This window comes from Haliaeetus leucocephalus, unplaced genomic scaffold (assembly GCF_000737465.1).
Source record: "Haliaeetus leucocephalus isolate CR32 unplaced genomic scaffold, Haliaeetus_leucocephalus-4.0 Scaffold526, whole genome shotgun sequence".
Classification (NCBI taxonomy): domain Eukaryota; kingdom Metazoa; phylum Chordata; class Aves; order Accipitriformes; family Accipitridae; genus Haliaeetus; species Haliaeetus leucocephalus.
In genome coordinates, this window is record NW_010972962.1 from 1811375 (window position 1) to 1832042 (window position 20668).

At 42.5% G+C, this 20668-nt stretch overlaps 1 protein-coding gene across 1 annotated transcript in view; it reads right to left on the reverse strand.

Annotated features, from left to right (window-relative positions):
• Positions 1–383: 383 nt before the first annotated feature.
• The window catches only part of DTL (denticleless E3 ubiquitin protein ligase homolog (Drosophila)), a 20381-nt gene continuing 96 nt past the window's right edge, over positions 384–20668 (reverse strand). Inside the window, exons 2-15 of the mRNA XM_010576529.1 lie at positions 20316–20441; positions 19316–19414; positions 18928–18989; positions 18716–18836; positions 18168–18233; positions 16854–16969; positions 16107–16180; positions 15065–15168; positions 13992–14096; positions 11783–11895; positions 8032–8121; positions 6720–6858; positions 1974–2836; positions 384–452 (exon numbers count right to left, since the gene is read on the reverse strand). Of these exons, the coding sequence (XP_010574831.1) occupies positions 384–452; positions 1974–2836; positions 6720–6858; positions 8032–8121; positions 11783–11895; positions 13992–14096; positions 15065–15168; positions 16107–16180; positions 16854–16969; positions 18168–18233; positions 18716–18836; positions 18928–18989; positions 19316–19414; positions 20316–20441 (2147 nt within the window). The remainder of the gene's footprint in view (positions 453–1973; positions 2837–6719; positions 6859–8031; positions 8122–11782; positions 11896–13991; positions 14097–15064; positions 15169–16106; positions 16181–16853; positions 16970–18167; positions 18234–18715; positions 18837–18927; positions 18990–19315; positions 19415–20315; positions 20442–20668) is intronic.

A 20668-nucleotide genomic window follows, 5' to 3' on the forward strand; every position in this document is an offset into this window, starting at 1 on the left:
ACATTATTCTTAAGGAGAGGAAGTTTCAACAGCGGATTAGTAACATAAACTGACAAACTATATGTGCCTGTCAACAATGCACAGCAGAGCTGTTGCCGTCTTTGGGACTATAACAGTTGCCATGTAAAAAATACTCTGTTTTTCTTTATTAAAAAAATCCACCATCTGAAGTCAGTAAGAGACCACGAGTAAGTATTGTGTAGATTTTCCACACTTAGCTAACTTCAACTGTTAATGGCTTTAAAAACAGATGAATAAAACCCCAAGTTTATGGATGGCTGACAACAAACTGTGTAATCCCGACGCATCGTTGTCGGCGTTGCTAAATCTGGTCTTGATACCACAGTGTCAACATCCATCAGGTGCAACTGCCGCATGCTGCTTCAGTCATTCTGTGGCTTTCTGTGGAAGTACGTGCAGATCTTCCTCATGGAAACTGAAGTGGTTGCAGCCTAGGCAGAAAAAAACCCAAAACCAACAAGAAATGTTTCTAGGTTAACAGTTCATATGCTGCAGGAGTCTTAAAGTCTCCCCTCCATCATTGCTCCAGTTTGTTTAGCTTCCCAACTAAGATAGTAAATGAAAGGTTCTTTACTATAATCCGTTTGTCTCACAGATAAGAGGCTTATTACCTACAGGAAACACTGGCTAAAACCTAGGGTTGTTTTACTGCCATAAGAAAAACACTCTGGCTGCAGTTTCAGCTTCCCTACAGCAGATAAGAGAGCTGCAGATTTCCAAGATATAGCAGATCAACGAATGCTGCTGGTATTCCAGGCATGTCCTCAGGCTTTGTGTACAACACAGGAGCATCCTGAAATCTGAACTAGAGCATACTGGTCAGGAAAGGTAATTGTTCTATAGTAGTCTCTCTCCAGGGCAAATCTTTCTGTCTTGTGTTTAAACATGTACAGCATAAAGCACAAGTAGTTGTAGGTTTCCTTTAACCAAGATTTCTTGGTACAACCACAATATGAAGAGTTCAGCTGCTATGCATAACTTAAGGAGTGGTGGCTTGCCCACTTCATATCTGATAGAAGTGCTGGAAGAGGTGAAATAGGGTGAGAAATGAGATACCAAAATAAGCCTTAATGATGGCAACAACTTCTAGCATCAATTGATGCTAGAACATTCAATTGAAAGTACAAATAAAATTTGATGACTGAAAATTTACCTAGCATTTACTAAAATAAGACTCAGTTAAAGACACTGTAGGACTTGGAGTCCAGTTTCAGAGACGAGTCAAGTTTGGTTTGTTTTAAAAAATGTAATTGTCATTTCTCAGTTTGCATGTTAAACCCTCATGCCCTTATGCCAACTTTTTTAGCTGCTTTACAAGCTTAACTTTCAGATCCTAGGATGAGCTCTATGTCAGGCTTCTTGTACATCAAAAGTAGGATTATGTAGGTCAAATCCTGCCCTCTCACTCTTTTACAATTCCCTTGCTTTCAGTTGAAGGAACTGAAGACATTATTTAGCCCCACAGTTTTAACATGGGTAACAAATTCTTTTGCTACCTGGGCTAGAATAGAATTTAGCTCTTACTTCCAATGCTAAAGTGGCTTTCCAGTAACATAAACAGGCAGATGTGACGGTGAACACATAAACAGTAGATCTGCCAGGAAAGGTGCTGTCATTATTGTGCTTCTCAGAGTAGAGCTATATTTCAGATGACAGCTACACCCTTCAAACATCCAGCTGGGGACTGCAAGGATCTCTCAGCTCTTGTGTGCCCTAAGTCCCTTTAAACCGAGGGACACCACCATCCTAAAAATTCTGTTCCTGCACAGAGGGGATTAGTAGATAACAGCATTAACGTATCTGGCTTATTAGGCCAGAAATAATCCCTTTTGTCCATAGTCAAAGGGATCAGATAATTCTTTGAATGCCTGAGCAGGAGAGAAGAAACAAGGGGAGAGTGGCAGCTAGGGATAACTTATTTCATGACCACTGTTGCTGACCATCCTACTTACAGTCTTTGGTGAAGTGGCTGCTGCCACAGCCTCTTGTCGTTTGGCACTGGGACTGCAAGATGACGGGGGGCTGTTTGATGCACTCTGGCTGCCAGTTCTGCCAGTCCGTAGCTTCTCTCCCAGAGCAGACAACCAATTTTTTCTTTCAGGTGAACTATTCTCTTTATCTACTACCTCAGTGTCTTTCCTGCATGGAGATCTGAAAAGATGGGGGGGAGTTTGAATGCCCAATGGATTAATACGGTTTCCAGGAAAGGAAGGCTCTTTTGGGCTGCGGCTGGAGCCTTCGCGGTCATTATCCAACTCAGCCAGGCTGAGAGAGCCTTCATCACAAGCTTTTTGGTCTGCAGCCAAGTGACATAAATTCAGCTTGGATTTCTTAGCTGCATGGTCCAGTTCAGTCACACAGCTACAGGCCTGCAGACACTTCTGCCCTGCATTGTCCTCCTTGCTGCAGTCAAGCCTTCTCTTGGCACGCTTTTCAAACTGTGAGTGTGGGGCTTTAGGAGGGCAAGCGGCTTCCAGGAGACCTTGGGTGACTTCTGCCAGGGCTTTTCTAGGAGAAGCAGCCTTTTTCCCCACTTCTGGAGGAGAAGAGCATGGTGTCCTTGTAACCCAATGTTTAATAGACATTCTGGAGGAAGGGATCAGTTTGGGAGAAGCGCATGGGCTGGCTCCACTCTGCTTGGCTGGGGTGCAGGCTGCAGCCGTCTGGGTTTTGAGAGTGCCCGTCGGAGTGTTTGTCGACAGAGGAAGGTCTCCAGAATAAATGGGAGCACAGGCAGCCGGCCTTGGTGAGGAAATGCACGGGCTGCCCACTGTGAAGGCCTTGGCAGGAGTACTCTGTGGGCTGGCTGGCGGTCCTGATAGGGGAGAAATAAGCAGTCTGATGAGGAACACAGAACAGCAGATTAAAGACAGCCCTTTTATAAACACCCCTTCCAACTAGCAGATGAGTTCAGCGCCAACCCTTCTTCCCAGATATACCCTTTTGAATTAAGAGGTTGCATAAATCCCTCTGACTTCGGTTAAACTGGTACAAGTCCTATGTAAAATCCTATATCATATTGATAAGTATAATACAGCATGTTTGTGTAGTGTCTGACATCTATCCTTTCTGTAATGAGCACTCTTATGTAAGCTACAGCCAAAGCACTGACAGACAGACAAAACAGATCTTGAATCTTCCAAGTTTATCTTGCCTTGCTGGAAGCCTTGCAGTGGCTCAGTCCAGACAGCTTTGTACAGAGATGCTGCCTGAAAGCAAGGCTGGTCCCCACCTGCACTACCATCTTTAACAGCTGCATAACTGAGTTGAGGGACAAAGGTACTGTAAGCAGGTCCCACAGCTAATTGCAATACCAAGGAAGTCTTACGCTATAATGCCCTACCATATGAATAATGCTCCTAGTCAGGCATTAATAGTTGCATACTTTAAAGATGAAAAAAAAAAAAAAGGAGTGAGAACAGGAAAGGACATACTTTCTCTTGTCTTTTTGTTGGAGGATTTTCTGCAATGCTATAGTAGTATGAAGACGGTAGTTATTTACCACACCCAGAGAAATGTGAGAAATTCTTCACCTCCTGAACAAGGACTTAAAATTCCAAAGAATATAAAATCTGTCACTGTAGTAAGTTATTTTTTTAAAACAAATGATTCCCAAACAGTATTTCACAGTGGCTTTTGAGCTCACTAGCCAAGATGTAAATCCCCCTGCTTTTAAAAAAGTGGTTCTGAATACCCAGCTTCTTAAAACAGTAGTCATAGGTAGGGGCATAAGGACCTCGTTAGTAACAGTGGGAATCATATATAGCAAAGATCTTGGTCTGCAGCAATATTAGAGGGGTTTTAAATTTTTTTTTTAAATTTTTTTTATTTCTGGCACCCTCCAACAGAGAACACATTAGCGCGTTTGTTGGATGCCTGCTTTCTCATTCATTTAACTTGTGGTGATGCAATTAAATAGAATAGCACCTTTGTTACTCTATGCATTTCCACTGCTGAGCACAAGAGCTCTAAACATTTTCTGTATACCAGGTGTTTAATCTGAGCTCCTAATTCTCAGCATTAGCACTGTACTATAAAGCATTTCATTAGAACAATGAGAAGTCTAATGCGAATAACCTGCCATTTTCTTTAGGACGCTGGGCTGTCTCACAAATAACATGTCAAGTGAGCACCTACACGACTCTTTGATTATATACCATAAGCCTCTTTCGATCCTTCCTTTTACTGTATTATCTAGTATCCAAAATATAAGTACTGGTGCATCAGAGCAAAATTAAATAGGATCCCATATTAACAGATCTCACTACAAATCACTCTAACACACAGAGTTAAATGCTCCTTTCCTGATAAAATATGCTACTTCATACCAACTTGCTTCAATCTGAACTAAGAGAAAGTAACTGCCGAGATGGATTGGTTCTCCTAATCTTTACTTTAATGAGCACTTACAAGACAATAATCTCTCAGCTGAGGAATTAGTTGCACTTAAAAATCTAAGCTCCTAGAGGTAGAAGAGAAGTAGCAAAAGCTCAGCAACTCTCGATACCTAATGACCATCTACAAATTCATACAGCAGAAATATTGCATGACTAGCTGGGTATAAGCACTCCCAATCTCAAGTCAGCCTGAAAGTTATACTGTGGAGACACTGGACAAGGGGAAAAAAGCTATCCTGAGAGTTGGATGGGTGTCACGGCAAGAAGCAAACCCAAACTTGAGAAACATCCCCAAACTTGAGATAAAGAATACAAAGATCAGGCTTTTTTGTAAGACTGCATTCATTATTCAGGCTTCTACTAAGCCAGTTCCAAGCTGTTTCCATTTATGCTGCCATTGCATGTAGTACAATACTGTAAATACCTGCAGTCAACCTGCATAACACCAAAGCAGGTTATTTCAGATGTTTCCTACCTTCTCTGCTACAAGTCTTCCAGACTGATATTATCAATCTCCACATTTGAAAGTGACAAATTGTCCATGCACAGGCGTGCTCCAGAAATTTGGTTACACAAAACCACAGAGAAAGTAGTACAACTTAGGGAAAGCACTAAAATAATTTCCAAAGAAAAGGAAACTGTGCTTGCTACACTTGATGATATAGGTCAACAGTCAATACACAACGTCAATCTCACCATTTGTTCCACATAAATGGGTGGGGAACTACCTAGATCTCATCCCAGCAGGTCTGAAATAGTACTCAGCTTGCCAGCTCTCAATCAGTCTCTGCAGAAAACTCCTACGTTCTAACAGCACGTGCTTTGTGTTCAAGAGCCAAGGTCAGCAGGAAGCCTGCTGTTGTGTTTGCAGTGTCTGTGTACTTCCTCTTCCCTCCTGTGTTACTTTAATGCAGCAAGAGCAAGGAGAAATAAGTTATTTTTCTAGTATAATTGCCAAAGCTGACTTGTAAAGTTTCAGTGTACAAGCTACTTCAGGTTTCAGGCTTCTAGACTAGACCTATGCTTACTTCTCTTTTGCTGAAACTAGTACAGAAAGTTATTTTTGAGCCCTCTCTGAAGGTTTGTGCACACACAAACCATTTGCCAGCTACAGAACAGACCTGGCACTCGCCCTGCTATTGTCCTGCAAACTTCCTGCAAGACTGTTACTCACTGGCAAAAGGTTAGAGGTAATGTTATCCCATTAGTGGGATTTGGAGACCTTCAGCCTTTATTTGTGTTAGCCAAGGTGAAATTCATTTGGAGGGTGGCTAGAAAAGATAGGTGAAACACAGGAAGTCACACCAGCAGCTGCTGGGAAGCTATTGTAGTCTTAGTTTCAGAGCTACTCTACAGAGAAGCTCATCTTACTTCACTTTCAGCGGAGGGTTGTTCTCCTTTCACCTACTCTACTGTAACAAAATGCAAGTTTCAGACAATTCAAAGTAGTGCTGTGACCCAAGGCTCCTTTCTTCTGGTCTAGGGTACTGTCCAGTGAGTAGCTTCTCTATAGAGCCCAAATCTGCTTGCTAGCTGTGAGAGCATGCTGCATAGCTTGTCTGATTGCCTAGGCTTTGCAGGAAGGTATTGCATTTGTTAACTAGCCTTAACATGTGAGTAGATGATGCTACTGATTAATTCTGGAACATTATGATCGCATCATGATTGTCTACATGCATTTTTTAAGTACTTTCACTGTGTGGCATTTGTCTGTATAGACAGTCAGTACCACCGTATGAAGCTGAAGAAAGAGATGTAATATTGATAGCAGCAGCAGCAAAGAAATCTGTGCAGAATTCAACTACTGGGCAGGAGGACACAGTTCAGAGTTCCAAGGCTGTATGTGTGCTGTCAGCCCTTTACTGGGTAAACTAGTAAATTGGAAAAAGCATATGATCTTACTGCTCTCAGTTATTATTCGATATAAAAAAAAGCGTGACTTGTTGCTACAGTGCATGCACACATGACATCTCCTTTGACTGTTCAATTATTGAACCCTGCTGATACTGAAGACCTGGCTGCCCAGATGTATTGTGTATGCCCAAGCTGTATTAATGAATATTTGCTTTGCAGTCTGGTCATACAGACTTCGGCATACTTGTAAGCTATTTCAGCCAGCTTGTCTTGTTGGTGGCCGAGGTATTTACAAGTAGAAATGTTTGTCTAGCTATATGAATTATTCCCTAACATGAAAAAAATAGAAGAATAATAAGACAAGCCAAAGGTTTTTGTTGGTACAGAAAGCAGCCAAAATTCAGAAGCCATATTGCAGAGCAAGATATCTCGGCTGAGCAGCCTTACCTGCTCCACGTTGTTCTTCTGGTTTCTTGTGAGTGACCCAGCCCACCAACTTGATTTTTCTTAATGCTGATTTGTCCTCCTCAGGACAACGTTGTAAGCGCCAAATCCTCACAGTGTTGTCATCAGAGCACGTGGCAATCTACAGTATAAATTAGTTTATAGGAGTAACCAGGAGACAAGAATCAGCAGCAAGGAAATGCTGTGGCCAAAGTTCATAGTAATCTGGATGGGAAAATGTCTCTCCTCTGACCTCTGTGACACCAATATTGTCCCTACAGAAAGTAACTTTGCCTCTCAAATTACTCCAAGCAGCTTCCTGTCCTGTCTTAGCACCACATTCTCCACTCTTCTTCATGCTTCAGCATTTGTACAATGGCTGATTATTTCTTACCTGTGTCAGTAAGGATTTTAAAGGCTATATTGGTCTGCATTTCCAACAAATCATGACCAGGATACTGGGCTACGTCTAGATCACAGATTTCATCTAAAATGCTAATTCTTATATTTTTGTGCATTGTACAGAACTAGATCAATTCCTCCTGTTTGCCTGCAAGACTCCCACCCTCCTACACTGCAACGGTTTTCTGAAGACCCAGGGCTGTAGTGCAAGCTAGGGAAAGTGGCTGACTTGCTTAATACTGTGGGGTGAAAGAAACTGGCTGTTATTAGGACTGTCTAGGATTTTTCAGGGTTATTTCTCATTTTGAGCCAGGCCAATCATTTGAACCAACCTCCTACTGCAGTTCTCTTCCTTTTAGTGATTCCTGGTGCATAATTACTGACCCAATTTCACTGTAGGTTTTTGGGTGTACACAAAAATATGTCATAAAAACAGCTCAGATTTTGAAAAAAGGTCACAATGAAGAGTCCAAGTGGTTTTCAAAGGGCATTCCAAACTTCTTGCCACTCTGTACAAGACTAGCAGATGTTATCAATGGTCAGACAGGTAAGGAAGCTGTAAGTATGGAACGACAAAACAAGCTTTTACCTTATGAAAGCCCTGATTAAATGGTTTCACAGTTTTCTCTCTTACAGTTAGTGCCACAAGCTCTCATCAGGAGAGACCTTTGTTCATTTGCAATTTCCTAGGTCTTATCAAATAGTCTAAATTATTTGAAAATAATGACAAAGTTCTGATACATTGTACTCATGTGACAAGCTTGGTTTACTGCCCCCTCAAATGAACATTTTTAGAAATTATTGACTAAAAATTTCCTCCCAAATAAAGAAATACTGCTGCAATTTTGAAAAGCAGATGTTGCCACATCACATCTATTGTTTCATGGGAAAGGCAATTTTCCAGAAAACAAACCTTAGTGAAGTCTGAAGGACACCAAGCAATGGAGGTTACTTCTTGAGAGTGACCAAGGAGTATCCATGGAGGAAGGCTGGGCTCAGAAACCTTAAAAATTCCATAGAAAAACAAGTATACAATCAGAAGCCTCACAGCCTAATATACATCACTAAGAAAAGACCCCACAGCCCACCTGTGAAGCATGTGAATACTTTCCATCTTTCCTATATGAGACAGATAAATCAAATGCTCTCAGCCTGTCATCATCAGGCAACAACTGATGGAGCCCTAAGAATCAGTTCATGTTTCATTTCTAGAGGTGAAGCAGCTGGTCAGCACTCAGAGGTACCTATTTGCCTGGAAACACTTGTTCAATTCCTGCTATGCACAGGATTTCTGCCTCCAGAGTTGTCAGCCCAAAACATGACACAAGCATTTTACTATATTAAGTACCTCTACCTGTTCTAGGTAAGCTGCTTAAAAGTTTGGGAAGCTCATACTTTGAATTAGGATAGGCAAATATATTCTGCTGCCATTTTACAAATGTCCCAATCACAGGTCAATGGTTTATTAAAAAAATAAAAGCACCACCAGCAAAATCCTATAGATGAACCTTCACTGGATCAGAACTAGCGTTTGTGTGAGTGCCAAGTGCCTGTACCTCCTCCAACCAACCAGCTGGACCACAGACTCTCTTAACAGTTCATAAAAAAGCTCCCTAAAACACTCATGCTCATTAACCTGATCTCCACTTCTCTTACACCCTTCATAAAATTTTTCTCCTGTTCTACCGTATTACTATTAATCTTCAATTGCAGCTCAGGTAAGTGACAGATACAGCTGAAGCTAGCTTGAAGTGGCCCAAGGAAGAAAACACACACGCATACACACACAGATTATATCCAAGTTTTGCATGCTTTCTGAAGCTATGAGTCACCATTATTGATGTGACATTATAAGGGGGATTTATCAAGCGGATTTGCATAAATGACTAAGTGAATGAACAGATCCTTTACTGTGTGGGAAAAGGAATAGACATTACACATAGATTTCAAAGGAAGATGCAAGACATTGGGGAAGGCTTTTGATTTACACACAAGTTTTTCTCTTGTGGATCACCTCCTACAACAGCCTGCAAAACCGCAATTCAATATCCACCTTCAGATCTTAAAGTTGTTCTGATACAAACAGGTTCATCTTAACAGGCCGCTTTTTTTTTCCTGGCATAGCAGAGGCAATCACTTGACTAAACATCCACTAAATGCCTTGGTCAGAGTATTCCTTTCTCTGCCAAAACATGCAATACCATGGAAACTAAATCCCTATTTAGGGAATAAACAACAGGAGATCTTGGTGCAGAGAACACCTTTGTTTACATTTAATAGCAGTCTTGCTATATACACATAACAGACACAATAGCAGTCCAGTAGCCACTGATTGCTGAAAGGAAAGCAGAGGAAGAGAATTACTCTTGCTGGGACACACTGGTTTTACACTATACTAGTGTAAATTAAACGAACCACACCCAACTTATATTATCGTGAACTAAAGGAGGATGCATAGTTACAGCTGTGTCCACTGTGTTTGGCAGAAGACAGTCAGCCAGTCTGCGCATGTTAAGTCAGGATTAGCCACACGTTCGTGCTACTTTTTGCCTGATTTGACAGGATATTGGTGGGGAAGTTAGAGCTATTGTGGAAAGGTTAAAAAGAGAATCCTAGGAAATGAGACTTTATTAGTTACTCCACTCACTGAAACAGCTGTTATATCAATCTTCAAGGTTCAGCATAAAATGGTGTATACAGTTTTATGCACCGTATGATACAGAAGCACTTAAATTCCAGTGCTGGGACAGACCAAAGGGTAGCTTAATATGGTCACCTCAGAGTGGTCCGTACCAAAGGATTCAAAGGACAATGGAAGTATATGTCTATAAAGGATATTTTTTACTACCAGGAAGGTATCTCAGCTAGGTACCATCTTTGTGGAGAGAAACCTCTCTGCTCTCTGGCTTTTATAATCTTAGGGTTGTTCAAGAGTCAGTTAATTAATCAACGGACTAGTAATTAAAAAAAAAAACCAACACCCAACACAATAAAGAAAGTGTGCATTGCCTGGAAGTGATTTATATATGGAAACAGACTGAAATAGCGTCCTTGTCAGCAATAACTTCTAGCCACAGTGTTCCTTGGGAATTGCTGACCAAAACACAAGTTAGCAATGCTGTAAAAGTTTCTCAAAGAAATAATCTGGGTGGACAAGGTCTTGCTCTGTCCTCAACAAGGTCTTCCTCTGCCTTTATTCCTCTCTAGATATGGAAAGCTAGCGCTCTTCATTAAGTTCTTTCCAACACTACCTGTTAATTGCTCATGCAATATCTAACCATGTTTTTTTCACAGCAAAGTAAGTCCTCATCCCAGGAAAAGATACATATGTTTCAAAGTCAGTAAAATCTGCCAATATTTAAAACAAATTAAGAAGACTCTGGATATGACAGATCTTGGAAGAGACAGTTTCGCTGGAAGTCCCACTTTCTAACAAGACTATGGGATTAAAATAAAAGTAGTCATCTGATGATTTATTTAATAATTAGGCAATACGATCTGTCACTCCTATGTGATAGCAACAGAAGCCTTCTTTACACAAATGCATTTTAAATATGCTTAAACTTTGAGATGTAATGACATCCTTGAATGCTCTTGACCCAGTCCCAGCCTGTGTTCCAAGAAGGTATCAAAACACATGAATGCAGGATGTGCAACTCAAGTTTGCACAGGCATTTTTGCTGAATTTGCACAGAACATGAGGAAGGTTAAAATTACACCACTTGGCATGGGAGTAGCCATGCTACCGCACTCCTGCTACTACTGAGTAAGCAACCTAGCTGCTTACAAGTGTTCTCCAAATCAAAGAGACTACATGCTCAAACCACAACCTCAGCAGGCTGACCCTCTGCTCTGAAAGGTTTGTATTTTACTTTCAAACACATCATGAAAGGGATAAACAAGTCAACATTCCCTAAAAATTAACCCAAACCTGAAACAGGCAGTCACTTGTGGTTTCTGTCTATTCTACTTCACTAAGAAATCTACTCTGTTCCCATATGGTTGTCAAGTATGGAGAACAGAACTTGAAGCACACCTTATTCTGAGGTCCCTGCTATTAACTTGGTGACATCTGCATTTCCTACACGTCAGTGCAAGATGCCAAGTGACGAACCCTCTCGGCTTTCAGACGGTGCTTTGGAATTTCACTGAAGGCTCTGGCTGAGCCCTTGCTGTAATACAAAGGCTTTAACTACTGTAAATTAAGCATGAGTGAAAGCTGTGTCTGAAGCAAGAGCTGGAAAAAGGAGAGGTAGGGGGCAAAAAGTTCCCTTTAAAACAATTATATTGTTAGGTTTCTGCTAATGTGCTCCATTGCTAAATATGAACCAAGAACTGTCTGTCTACTTGTCATAGCTGGCTGAATCAACAGGATTGAAAGAGGATTTTAATGCCCATTAAAACCAGATTAAGATCAGCAACTTGCAATAAGCAGCAGTGATGAGAGACATATTGATGGCAGGAGGTTAGCTCTGTTTAAACAGTTACATCTAGCCTTGACAGCAACAAACACACTCTGGGCATAACATGCCAGGAGCTAACCCCACGCTGCTTTGAGTAAGAGTGGGAGGCAGGGAGTGTCCTACATGAACATGAAAAGCAAATGAAACAAAAGAGCAGAGCAGCTCCAGGTTGCACACTCGGGTCTCTCTCAGTAGCCTCACCTTCCATATGTATGCGTTGCAGTCACTCGAGCCACTGACCAGGAACTGGTCGTCTGGGCTGGTGCTGGACTTGATGTAAAAGGTTGAATTCTGATGCCCGCTGAAAATGGCCACTGTGAAGAGAAAAGAAAAAAAAAGAAAATAAAAGCCCCACTCAATGCACAGCTGTCAGTTGCGCAAGGAGGGCTGATCTTACAGGCTTTTCCTGCCTAGCCACATACCCTCTGTAGAAAGTGGTTACACTGCTCCCTTGCTCTGGGGCTCCGGCTCTGGCAGCAGGAAGTTTTTGTTATTCAACTGGAGCCCTTCAGGCTTCCCAAACAAAGCAACAGCTCTCTCCACAGCATTAGGAAGCTGTGGCAGTTTCACTAAAGCTTTAGCCTGGCCCATATCACAAGCAGGCAGAGACATCACCTGGGCTGCCTCACTACTCTGGTTAAGGTTCCTTGTCTCTTCTTCCCTCAGTCACCATCACCAGCCCTGCTACATTAACAAGGGCAGTCGCACAGAAAACACAGCAAGGGCCTCCTTCCACCCAGGCAGTGACAAAGGCACTTGCTGCTCCTTCCTCCTGCTGCCAGCATCTTTATTTCATAAACAAAACTTGCATCATGTCAGCCACGCTTGCCGCCTGCCTGTATTTAAAGCCTCAGGAGTGTTTGCTGAAGCCTTGAAACCATCACCCTGAATGGCTGCCGTTCCCCCTATTGCAAGGACCTGAAGAGCCGGCAGCCGGCACAAGAGCTGAGTGTGGATCTAGAGCACTCGGCTGCACCGTTTTCTGTCCTCTCCTCAGAGCAGAAAGGGTAAGTTTCCCGATGTAGCACCAGACAGGGCTGGCACCCCCACTACCAGCCCTGTTTTAATAGTGGTTTTGGCAAAGGAGGCAACCCACAGACCAGAGGACACATGGCGGTCTTTGGCGGTCTTTGAAAAGTTGCAAGAACCCCAAAATATCCCTTAATTTTTACTCATAGCTCTCTCAGCGCAGTGGCTACCAGACAGCAAATCCCTTCCTAAGCCAGACCTACCAGCAAGTCCTGCTACAGCGGGGATTTCCTCACGCCCCACTGCAAACTACAGCTGCCTCTATACTAGGTAAGCGCAGCCGCAGTTGGGATAAAAGCCGTCGAGAGGGAGGAGAACGGCATGAACCCACGGGCAGGCGCTGCCCTCTGCGGGAACAGTGGCACACCTAGAAGCCAAACATGTTTCATCCAGCGGGATGAATCGAGATTGCTCGCTGGATTTTATCGGCTGCACACAGAAGGCAAGAGCTCCGTGAGGAGGCAGAGGGCGGGATGCCCTGTGCTTTGGAGAGCCCAGTTCTGCGGGCAGATAGGCCAGTGAGCGTATTTCCACAGCTCAGCGGTGGCACCGGGGCTTAACCTCAACAACTGACCTATTAATATTTACTACTTGCACCATGTCTCAACTCTGGAAGTGTTCCCACCCACCAGACTGCCTTCCTGGAGAGCAGACAGAAGGACACATTGTTAATTTAATTTCAATTAACTGAAAAACTAAGAAAAGGCAATGGAAACTAAATCACATGTCTGGCTGGAAAGCATCTAGCAAGTTTTGCCGCTTTCTGAGAAGCAGCTGCTGGCCTACGACAAAGCAGCTGAGTGCACCAAAGGCTGTGGGCCATCTTGGCAATGTAAAGGTCACAGATGCAGAGCTGAAGGAATCTAAAAAGCTGAAGCATCTCCACAATATGCTGGGGATGCTTTCTCCCAGAAACTCCAGTAGAACCTAAATTTAAAAGACACCTTAAAATATCTGAATACAACATAGCAGGTGATCACTTTACATGCATTCATATCTAAGAATTTGAAAAATCAGTGACTGCCAGTAAGCAGAAGATTCAAACTTGCTTCAGGTGGGTAGCAGCTGGACACTAGCCATTCCTCACCAGATAACTAGAGTCAACATGCAAACTACCATAATTGTCTGTCTGGGTGAACCAGTATCTGCACTTATGAAAGTTTTTGTGCTATTAGTTTTATGTGGATGGCTTAACACAAAACGTGAACAGCCCTTGTAACAGGTGCCTTCTCTCCTGGATAGCTTTAAACATAAGAGCATAGAATAGGTTTCCTAAGTGTTCAGGCTGGTCTCTGTCTCTCTAAGTCATAGGGAGAAACTCGCCTTTCTATACCCTGTAACATCTATTTTTTGCAGCTATTTTCACAGGTATCATGCTTACCTGGAGTGGTCCTTAAACTTGACATATTGAACATGTAGATACTGTCATCAGTGCAGTTAGCAAATAGATTAGCACCAGTGGAATCCAAAACCAGGCTAGAATATCCTATAGAAAAAGAGAGAAGTTCTTCATATGAAATCACTCCACAAAAAACATTTTAGAAAACAGGCATCTCAAAAAATGCCTAGAGAGGGAAATTTGGAAGGGTTCTCCATCACATACAAGATTGTCATTGGAAAGTTTATTTGTTTGGCAGAGCACTTGTTGGAGAAGGACAGTTTCTAGAATAACATCTACATTTTCTCATGAGGAGGCAGGGTGATATTTAGAAGAATCTCACCTTCAGAGAAGGCAAGTGATTTATTTGATAGTTTCAAATGGGTAACAGGAACAACCAATTGTAGAAGCAGAGACTAAAAATAAATAGAAACCCTCATGCTTTGGTAAAATAAGCCATCCTCTGATTTGCTAGTGATTTAGGTTCCAGAAAAATCTTTCCCTGCAAGGAAATTATTTCACAACCAGCTCCTCAAGGATTTCCCTCATGTTCTTGGGACTGACACTGACCATTACCACATCAAGATAGTTGATTAGACAAGTCATCAGGAATTACTGTGTTGCATCAGAGCACTGTAAGGCGTTAAGATACAAAGAAGCACAGAGCAACACAAATAAGAGAGCTATTGTTTTTGATAACAAACAACTTCGAGTATTGCTCGACTCTGAAAGGTTGTAATGTAAAAACCCAGTCCGGTCTGTTGTCTCTGCAAGATACAATGCAATACTCATGCATCAAAACAACTAGCTAAATTCTGTCTCAAGAGCTCTATTATTCCCTCATCTTCATTTCTGCAAATACACTGCTGAGGCTTATGCAAGTTTTTACCATTGGTGCAATGATACAAAAGCAGGGCAGTTTCACTCTTCAACTTGAAAATTTGGTATTGGCAATCAAAATACCCTGCCAAGCTTGTCAGTCTGATCAATAATTGGCTAAAAAGGTAAGAGATGACACTGACAGTACTTCTTAAATTCACTTTGCACTTTAACAAATACATCCTCCAATAACTTACCCAGTTTGCGAGTACTGGTCCCAGGGTAGCAAAAAGACTTGAAAGGCACCGGGTCCTGACGGTAAGTGGCATAGTTTTTGCGCAAGTCCCATACTTTGATCACACTGAAATAGGAAAGCACAAGTGTCTTCAACTTCAAAATTTCTTCTGCAATGCTGATAGGGCCTTCTAAGAGCACAGGAAGACAGGCTGCTCATTACTGAGGAGTGTCCAGTGCTAAGGAGCACAACTGGGCAGAGCAGAGACATGCTGAAAGCAAAACAATCGCTCTGCTGGGTATGGATGAGGAAGCAGCACTGTCTTCTGTAACTAACACATGATACAACAAGAGCCTGCAAGTCAACTTTCTTCAAGTAGTAAAAGGAAATACAAGGACGCCTTTATACTCCTGACTTGTAGTTTTAAAAATTAAGTCTTTTCTTGCTCTCAGGAGCAAGCCTCTCTCACTAGCCATATGCAGGAGTCAATCTATCTTATCTGCCTCAGAAAGGCTCTGACCACATGGAGCCTGCTAAAGAATTGAGTCCTGAGAGGGTAATCTCCACACTAATCAATGAGACAGTTTGCTCGAGCTCCAAGATGCTGCAACAGATCTGGCACCTAAAAGAACGCATCTTTTGTAACTCAAGGCAACATTTTCTCAAGCATGCCTACACATATCCAGGCACCAACCACCCACTTGCATCCCAAAACAGCTCACTGTCTAACAATAGTCTGTTTATGTGTGGTCCCATAGGTCCATAAGAATAGAGAGAGAAGACAAGAACTGCTCTCGTTCTGCCCCATAGCTAAGACACTAAAATGAGCATTTACCATATATGCGCAATTTGTCCCAGCGCTCCAATCTCCAGTAAGGAAGAAAAGCGACATTCAGCTTTGCCAACGCAAGCTGGCAGTGTAGCTCTGCTTATTCTACCTAATAGTAACTCATTAGCCTTGTGGGCCACTGAGTGATCTTACAAAAAAAAAATCTCCCAATCTTTTTGTGCTACTAAGAAGAACACACAGAATAGACAGAAAAGCAGGCATCCTCCCTCCTTACCCATCAACAGCTCCTGCAGAGATAAGAGTATGCTCATCCTGAAGCAGCACCACAGTTACACTCTGCTGGAAATCCTTAAAAAGAAAAGAAGAAAAAAATAACTTTATTTTCTTTCAAGGTCAGCAAGATTTTGCTGCTTAGTTCAAGGCCAAGTGAATACCAAGAAAACCTCCTCATAGTCAGGCAGGAGAACCTGGAAATACTAGATGCCATTTAGGACACAACAATCCTTTGAACACTCCCACCAGTGAAATTGCCACTGAGCAATAAGTGTTTGGGCAGCAGTTTGACATTATACCTCTCAGGTCAGAGCTAACAGAGCTGCCTTCATTGCAAGGTTTAATAGATTAAATAAGATCAGGCCTTACTCCAGTAAGGCAGTAATTATTGTGGTCAAATTAGGGAGAAAAAAAAAGAAAGGAAAAAAATTACAACTCTCCCTATATCCCCCTTAAAAAAGGAATGCTGACCACTCTGTTCCTCCCCAGAAAAAAAAAATATGTATTTTCACATGGCTTTTGCACAAAGATGGCTCTGATGGCACGTGGGTTGTTAGACAACTAAACAATGTCTAAAATGAGCCATAGCAAGTGACCATGACACAAAAACCTACCTCTGCAAAGAAAACAGAAGCAGTTACCACATTCAGGACAATTATTTCTCATGATAGTTACTTAGGAAGACTTCTATGACTAACATTGTCCTCAGAAGACAGGCCTACATTTTGTTTGCTCCCCAGATACCTACAACCAAGGGAGCAAGCCCTCTTAGGTTCTGCCTCTTCTTCTTTGGTTTGGAAGGAGTCTGCTTGTCAACCACATTGTGTGCTCCACTGATCTGATTCACCTGCCTATAAAATCCATCTGAAAGAAATCAAAGACATGTCAATTAATAGTTTCTATGCAATTTTGCTATCACTTTAATAAAACAGGCATCAGCTTGGAGTAAGTCCTAAAAAGTGGCTGAGACCAACCTATAAAATCATTTAAATGTGTTCTGAAAACAAAAAATGTTAGTTAGATACAAAACTGACGAGAAGAACACACTACAAAACAGGACCATATATTGCAAAAAATTACAGAGGTCAAAGTAGCGTGGACATTGAAACTAAAACTGATCTAGGCAGGCTGCCTTTGGAAATCATTACCCCTTGGTTTGGTCTTCAGCATGGATTCTGGTCTGGAGCATTCAACCCATCTCATCTCGAGCAGAACTGCACTCACAGGAAGGTCTCCAGTGCTTTTCCACTCTATATTATAATTTTCTATTTAGCCTTTTGTCTGCTACTTCTCACTTTATGAAACTTACTGCTTTCCTAGAGTAAAGCAACTTTTCTGCTTTTTTTCCTGTACCTTCCACTTCAATCATGTGGAGCCTCCCTTTTCCTGCACTTGCAAGTTTGAAGAGCCAGAGAACCTGAGACAGATGGAACAGTGAGACATGTCCTGGCAGCACAGGCCAGGAAACTGCTGGGACAGAGCAGGGAACTGGGAAGAGGCCTAAGGGCATGACCTGACCAGGGAATGAAAAGCTCCAGGAAACAGAAAGAGAGGAGTAGAATGAGCTCACCCTGCATTTAGTAGGTTAGGTGTTCCCACAATATATTCAGTTGCTCCCAGCGCTCACAAGCTCCTTTGCTCCTGCACTTTCTGTCTTCCTTCCTACTCTGGCAGGAGCCTTCCCAGGTTTGCTTCATCCCTCCAGGTGGCTCTGACCCAAGCACTCTCACCCAGCCCATCTATCTCTGTGCTGTCCCACAAAGGGATGTATTCTGTACCCCTTATCTCCTTACCAATACACAGGGTATTATCAGGCCAGCACCTACATCGTGCTGCAAATCTGAGACTGTTACAAAGTGGAAAAATGTATTATACATAGAAGAAATACCTATTCCATCCTATTACTGTACCAAAGCAGTACACTGTTATCTGACAATCCTTCTCTTCTTACTGAAGTGTTGCCTGTATTGTAAACGAAAGCATTACTCCAACAAGTACATCTGAGTACTACCTTTATATGAGATGCTGAGCTTTTTTGATACATATCTGAAAGTTCAGTTACCTTTCTTGTTGCATCTGGTATCCCAAACCATGATGTTTCCATCTCTGCCTCCAGTACAGAAGACAGCTGAGAGAGAGAAAAAGAGTGCTATTAGCTTCCAAAAGTGTTAATTTAATTAACTGAATGCAGCACAATGCCATCTATGTGCCTCTGGCTCCTCTGCCCCAGCACTTGGGATGCCAGTCCTAGAAATACAAAAGTCGGGCCATTGTTCTGGCATGATTTTTAACTAGTTTCCTTATTCTCCTTATTCTTTTTTTACTACTACTCTAGAGAAACCTGCTTACAAAAAGAGTATTTACACACTTATGTATGGAAGTAGGTATCTTATCTTAAACTTGCCCAAGATCAGGAATGTGCAGATGGTAGCATCAGGTTGCTCTGAAGTTCCAACAAGTTAGTTTTGCTTCACTGGCTGGGTCGCTGCTCAGTTGGACTGTGCTATTTGTAACTGTCAGTTTCCAAAGCCCTTTTTTAGCCCCCAAAGTACCAATGTGCAGGAGGAAAGAAGAAGGAAAAAACCGACAACAGGGAATATCAACATTTACCTTTCTCAAACCTAGAAAAAGCAACAGACTTGAGGCTACACTGGTGACCTTTACATATGCCAAGAAGCTCGCTGGCTCTCACATCCCACACCTTGGCTGTCTGATCTCCTGAAGCAGTGACCTTCGGAGGAAAAAATAAAAAGCTTTAGTCAGCTTCTACACACAGTTGCCAAAGCATTAAAAATAAAGTTAGATGGCAAAAGACTGCTTACAATCTGCTGTTCCCCTGGTACCCAGGCAAGGTCAAATACAGCATTTGAGTGAGCCTGCCATTCTAACAAGAAAACAAAAGCCAAGATTAGTTCAGTGCATCGCAGCATGATATTTTGCAGAAGACTAAAGAACATCAGACACTGAAACCAGAAAACTTGTCAACAGCTTGCCTTAGGCATGAAAAACAATGCAGAACAATTCACCTACTACTGCCATTTAAGAGCACACTCATGCTACTGCTTTGTAAAGAAGACTCAGTGAAGTATATGAAAGGATTTAAGTACTGCCCACATTTATGTTTAAAGGACTCGCAAAAACCTTTCTTTGGTTCTGGTAAATCATGTACTTGTCACATCAAATGAAGATCAGGTTCTATATAACATTTACCCTTAAAGATGAGTTTGCTGGTAGTTTGAGCTTCAGTATCATACAGTCTAACAAATCCTTCTTCATTTGCGACTGCCAGTATATGCTCCAAATTCGGGGCTGAAAAGAAATTGAAACGTATTTGTGTATTATGGAGCTGATTCATAATCATGCCCCTGCTCTTTGTGAAGGGCCACAGACACTTTAAATAGGGTACACAGGAAATAGATAGCTGTGAAATAAACAGTATTTACATAGCAATTTAAATGTTCAAAATGCAGAAATATTGGCCAGCATTTTTTCTAGGTGTTCCATTCAGGAACTACTATACATGGGCAATCAAATGGCTCAAGGAGCAACTTTTGAGATGATGGCCTCTTTCACCAGCTGTAATAGTTCTCTAGTTAAGAGTTTTCTGTATCTATACTACCTATCATCTACAATTTCCAGTACTTTCTATGGATCTGAGTTGGAAAAGCAGGAAGCTGCCTTGGAGAAACGTATAAGCTCACACCAAAACTAGAGTACTATAAATTAAAGAGTTTTGCCCTAAAGATCCAGAAGCTTCCACGCTTGCTTCGCTTATCATGTATTTATCATGGGGAAACGCTACATGTAACAGTCCAGTGACATCCATCCACCTCTTTGAGTTCTGCATACTATTCTCCACCCTGGTATATCTTTCACATACTTTGAACAAAGCCCAATTTTTCACCGATGTAGCCTAGCACTGTCACCAAGAGGACATACCTTGAAACAGACAAAGCTGCAACAGAGACAAAATAAATGCTTTGTAGTGCTTCTTTAAGGGAATGCTTGCCACCGGTATACCTAGGAGCACCATGACCCAATCTAGATCACATCTAGGTGCAAGTACACTATTACCAGCTCACTTTAAAACAAGAAACTCTGAAACCAAATCATGAGACACAGTTCAACAACAACAACAACAACAAAAAAGCTGACAGCGAGCGGTGCCCACACCCTGGCCCCTAAAAGGGCCTTTCGAAGGTGACTTTACCTGAAGAAAAGGTGCAGCCGAAAGGAGGGACCGGCACGCCCGTTTCCCCGTGAGAGAGGTGGTCATCTTCTTGGCTGCACTGGTAGCTATCCAGGAGGTGCTGCAGGGGCAGCGGCGAGGACCGACCTACAACGAGACAGGCGGACCGTAACCGCACCAGACACCACCGACTCGGACGCGAGGAGCCCCGAGGCCCCCACAGCGGCTGTGGAGGCGCCCGAGCCGCCCCCTCCGCCGTCGGGGGGGGTCTCACCCGGCGGCTCCAGGACCACCGCTACGGCAGCGGGCGGCCCGGGCTCAGGCCGCCGCGGTCCCGCCGCCCGGGGAAGAGGCAGGGGCGGTGCGGGACGGGA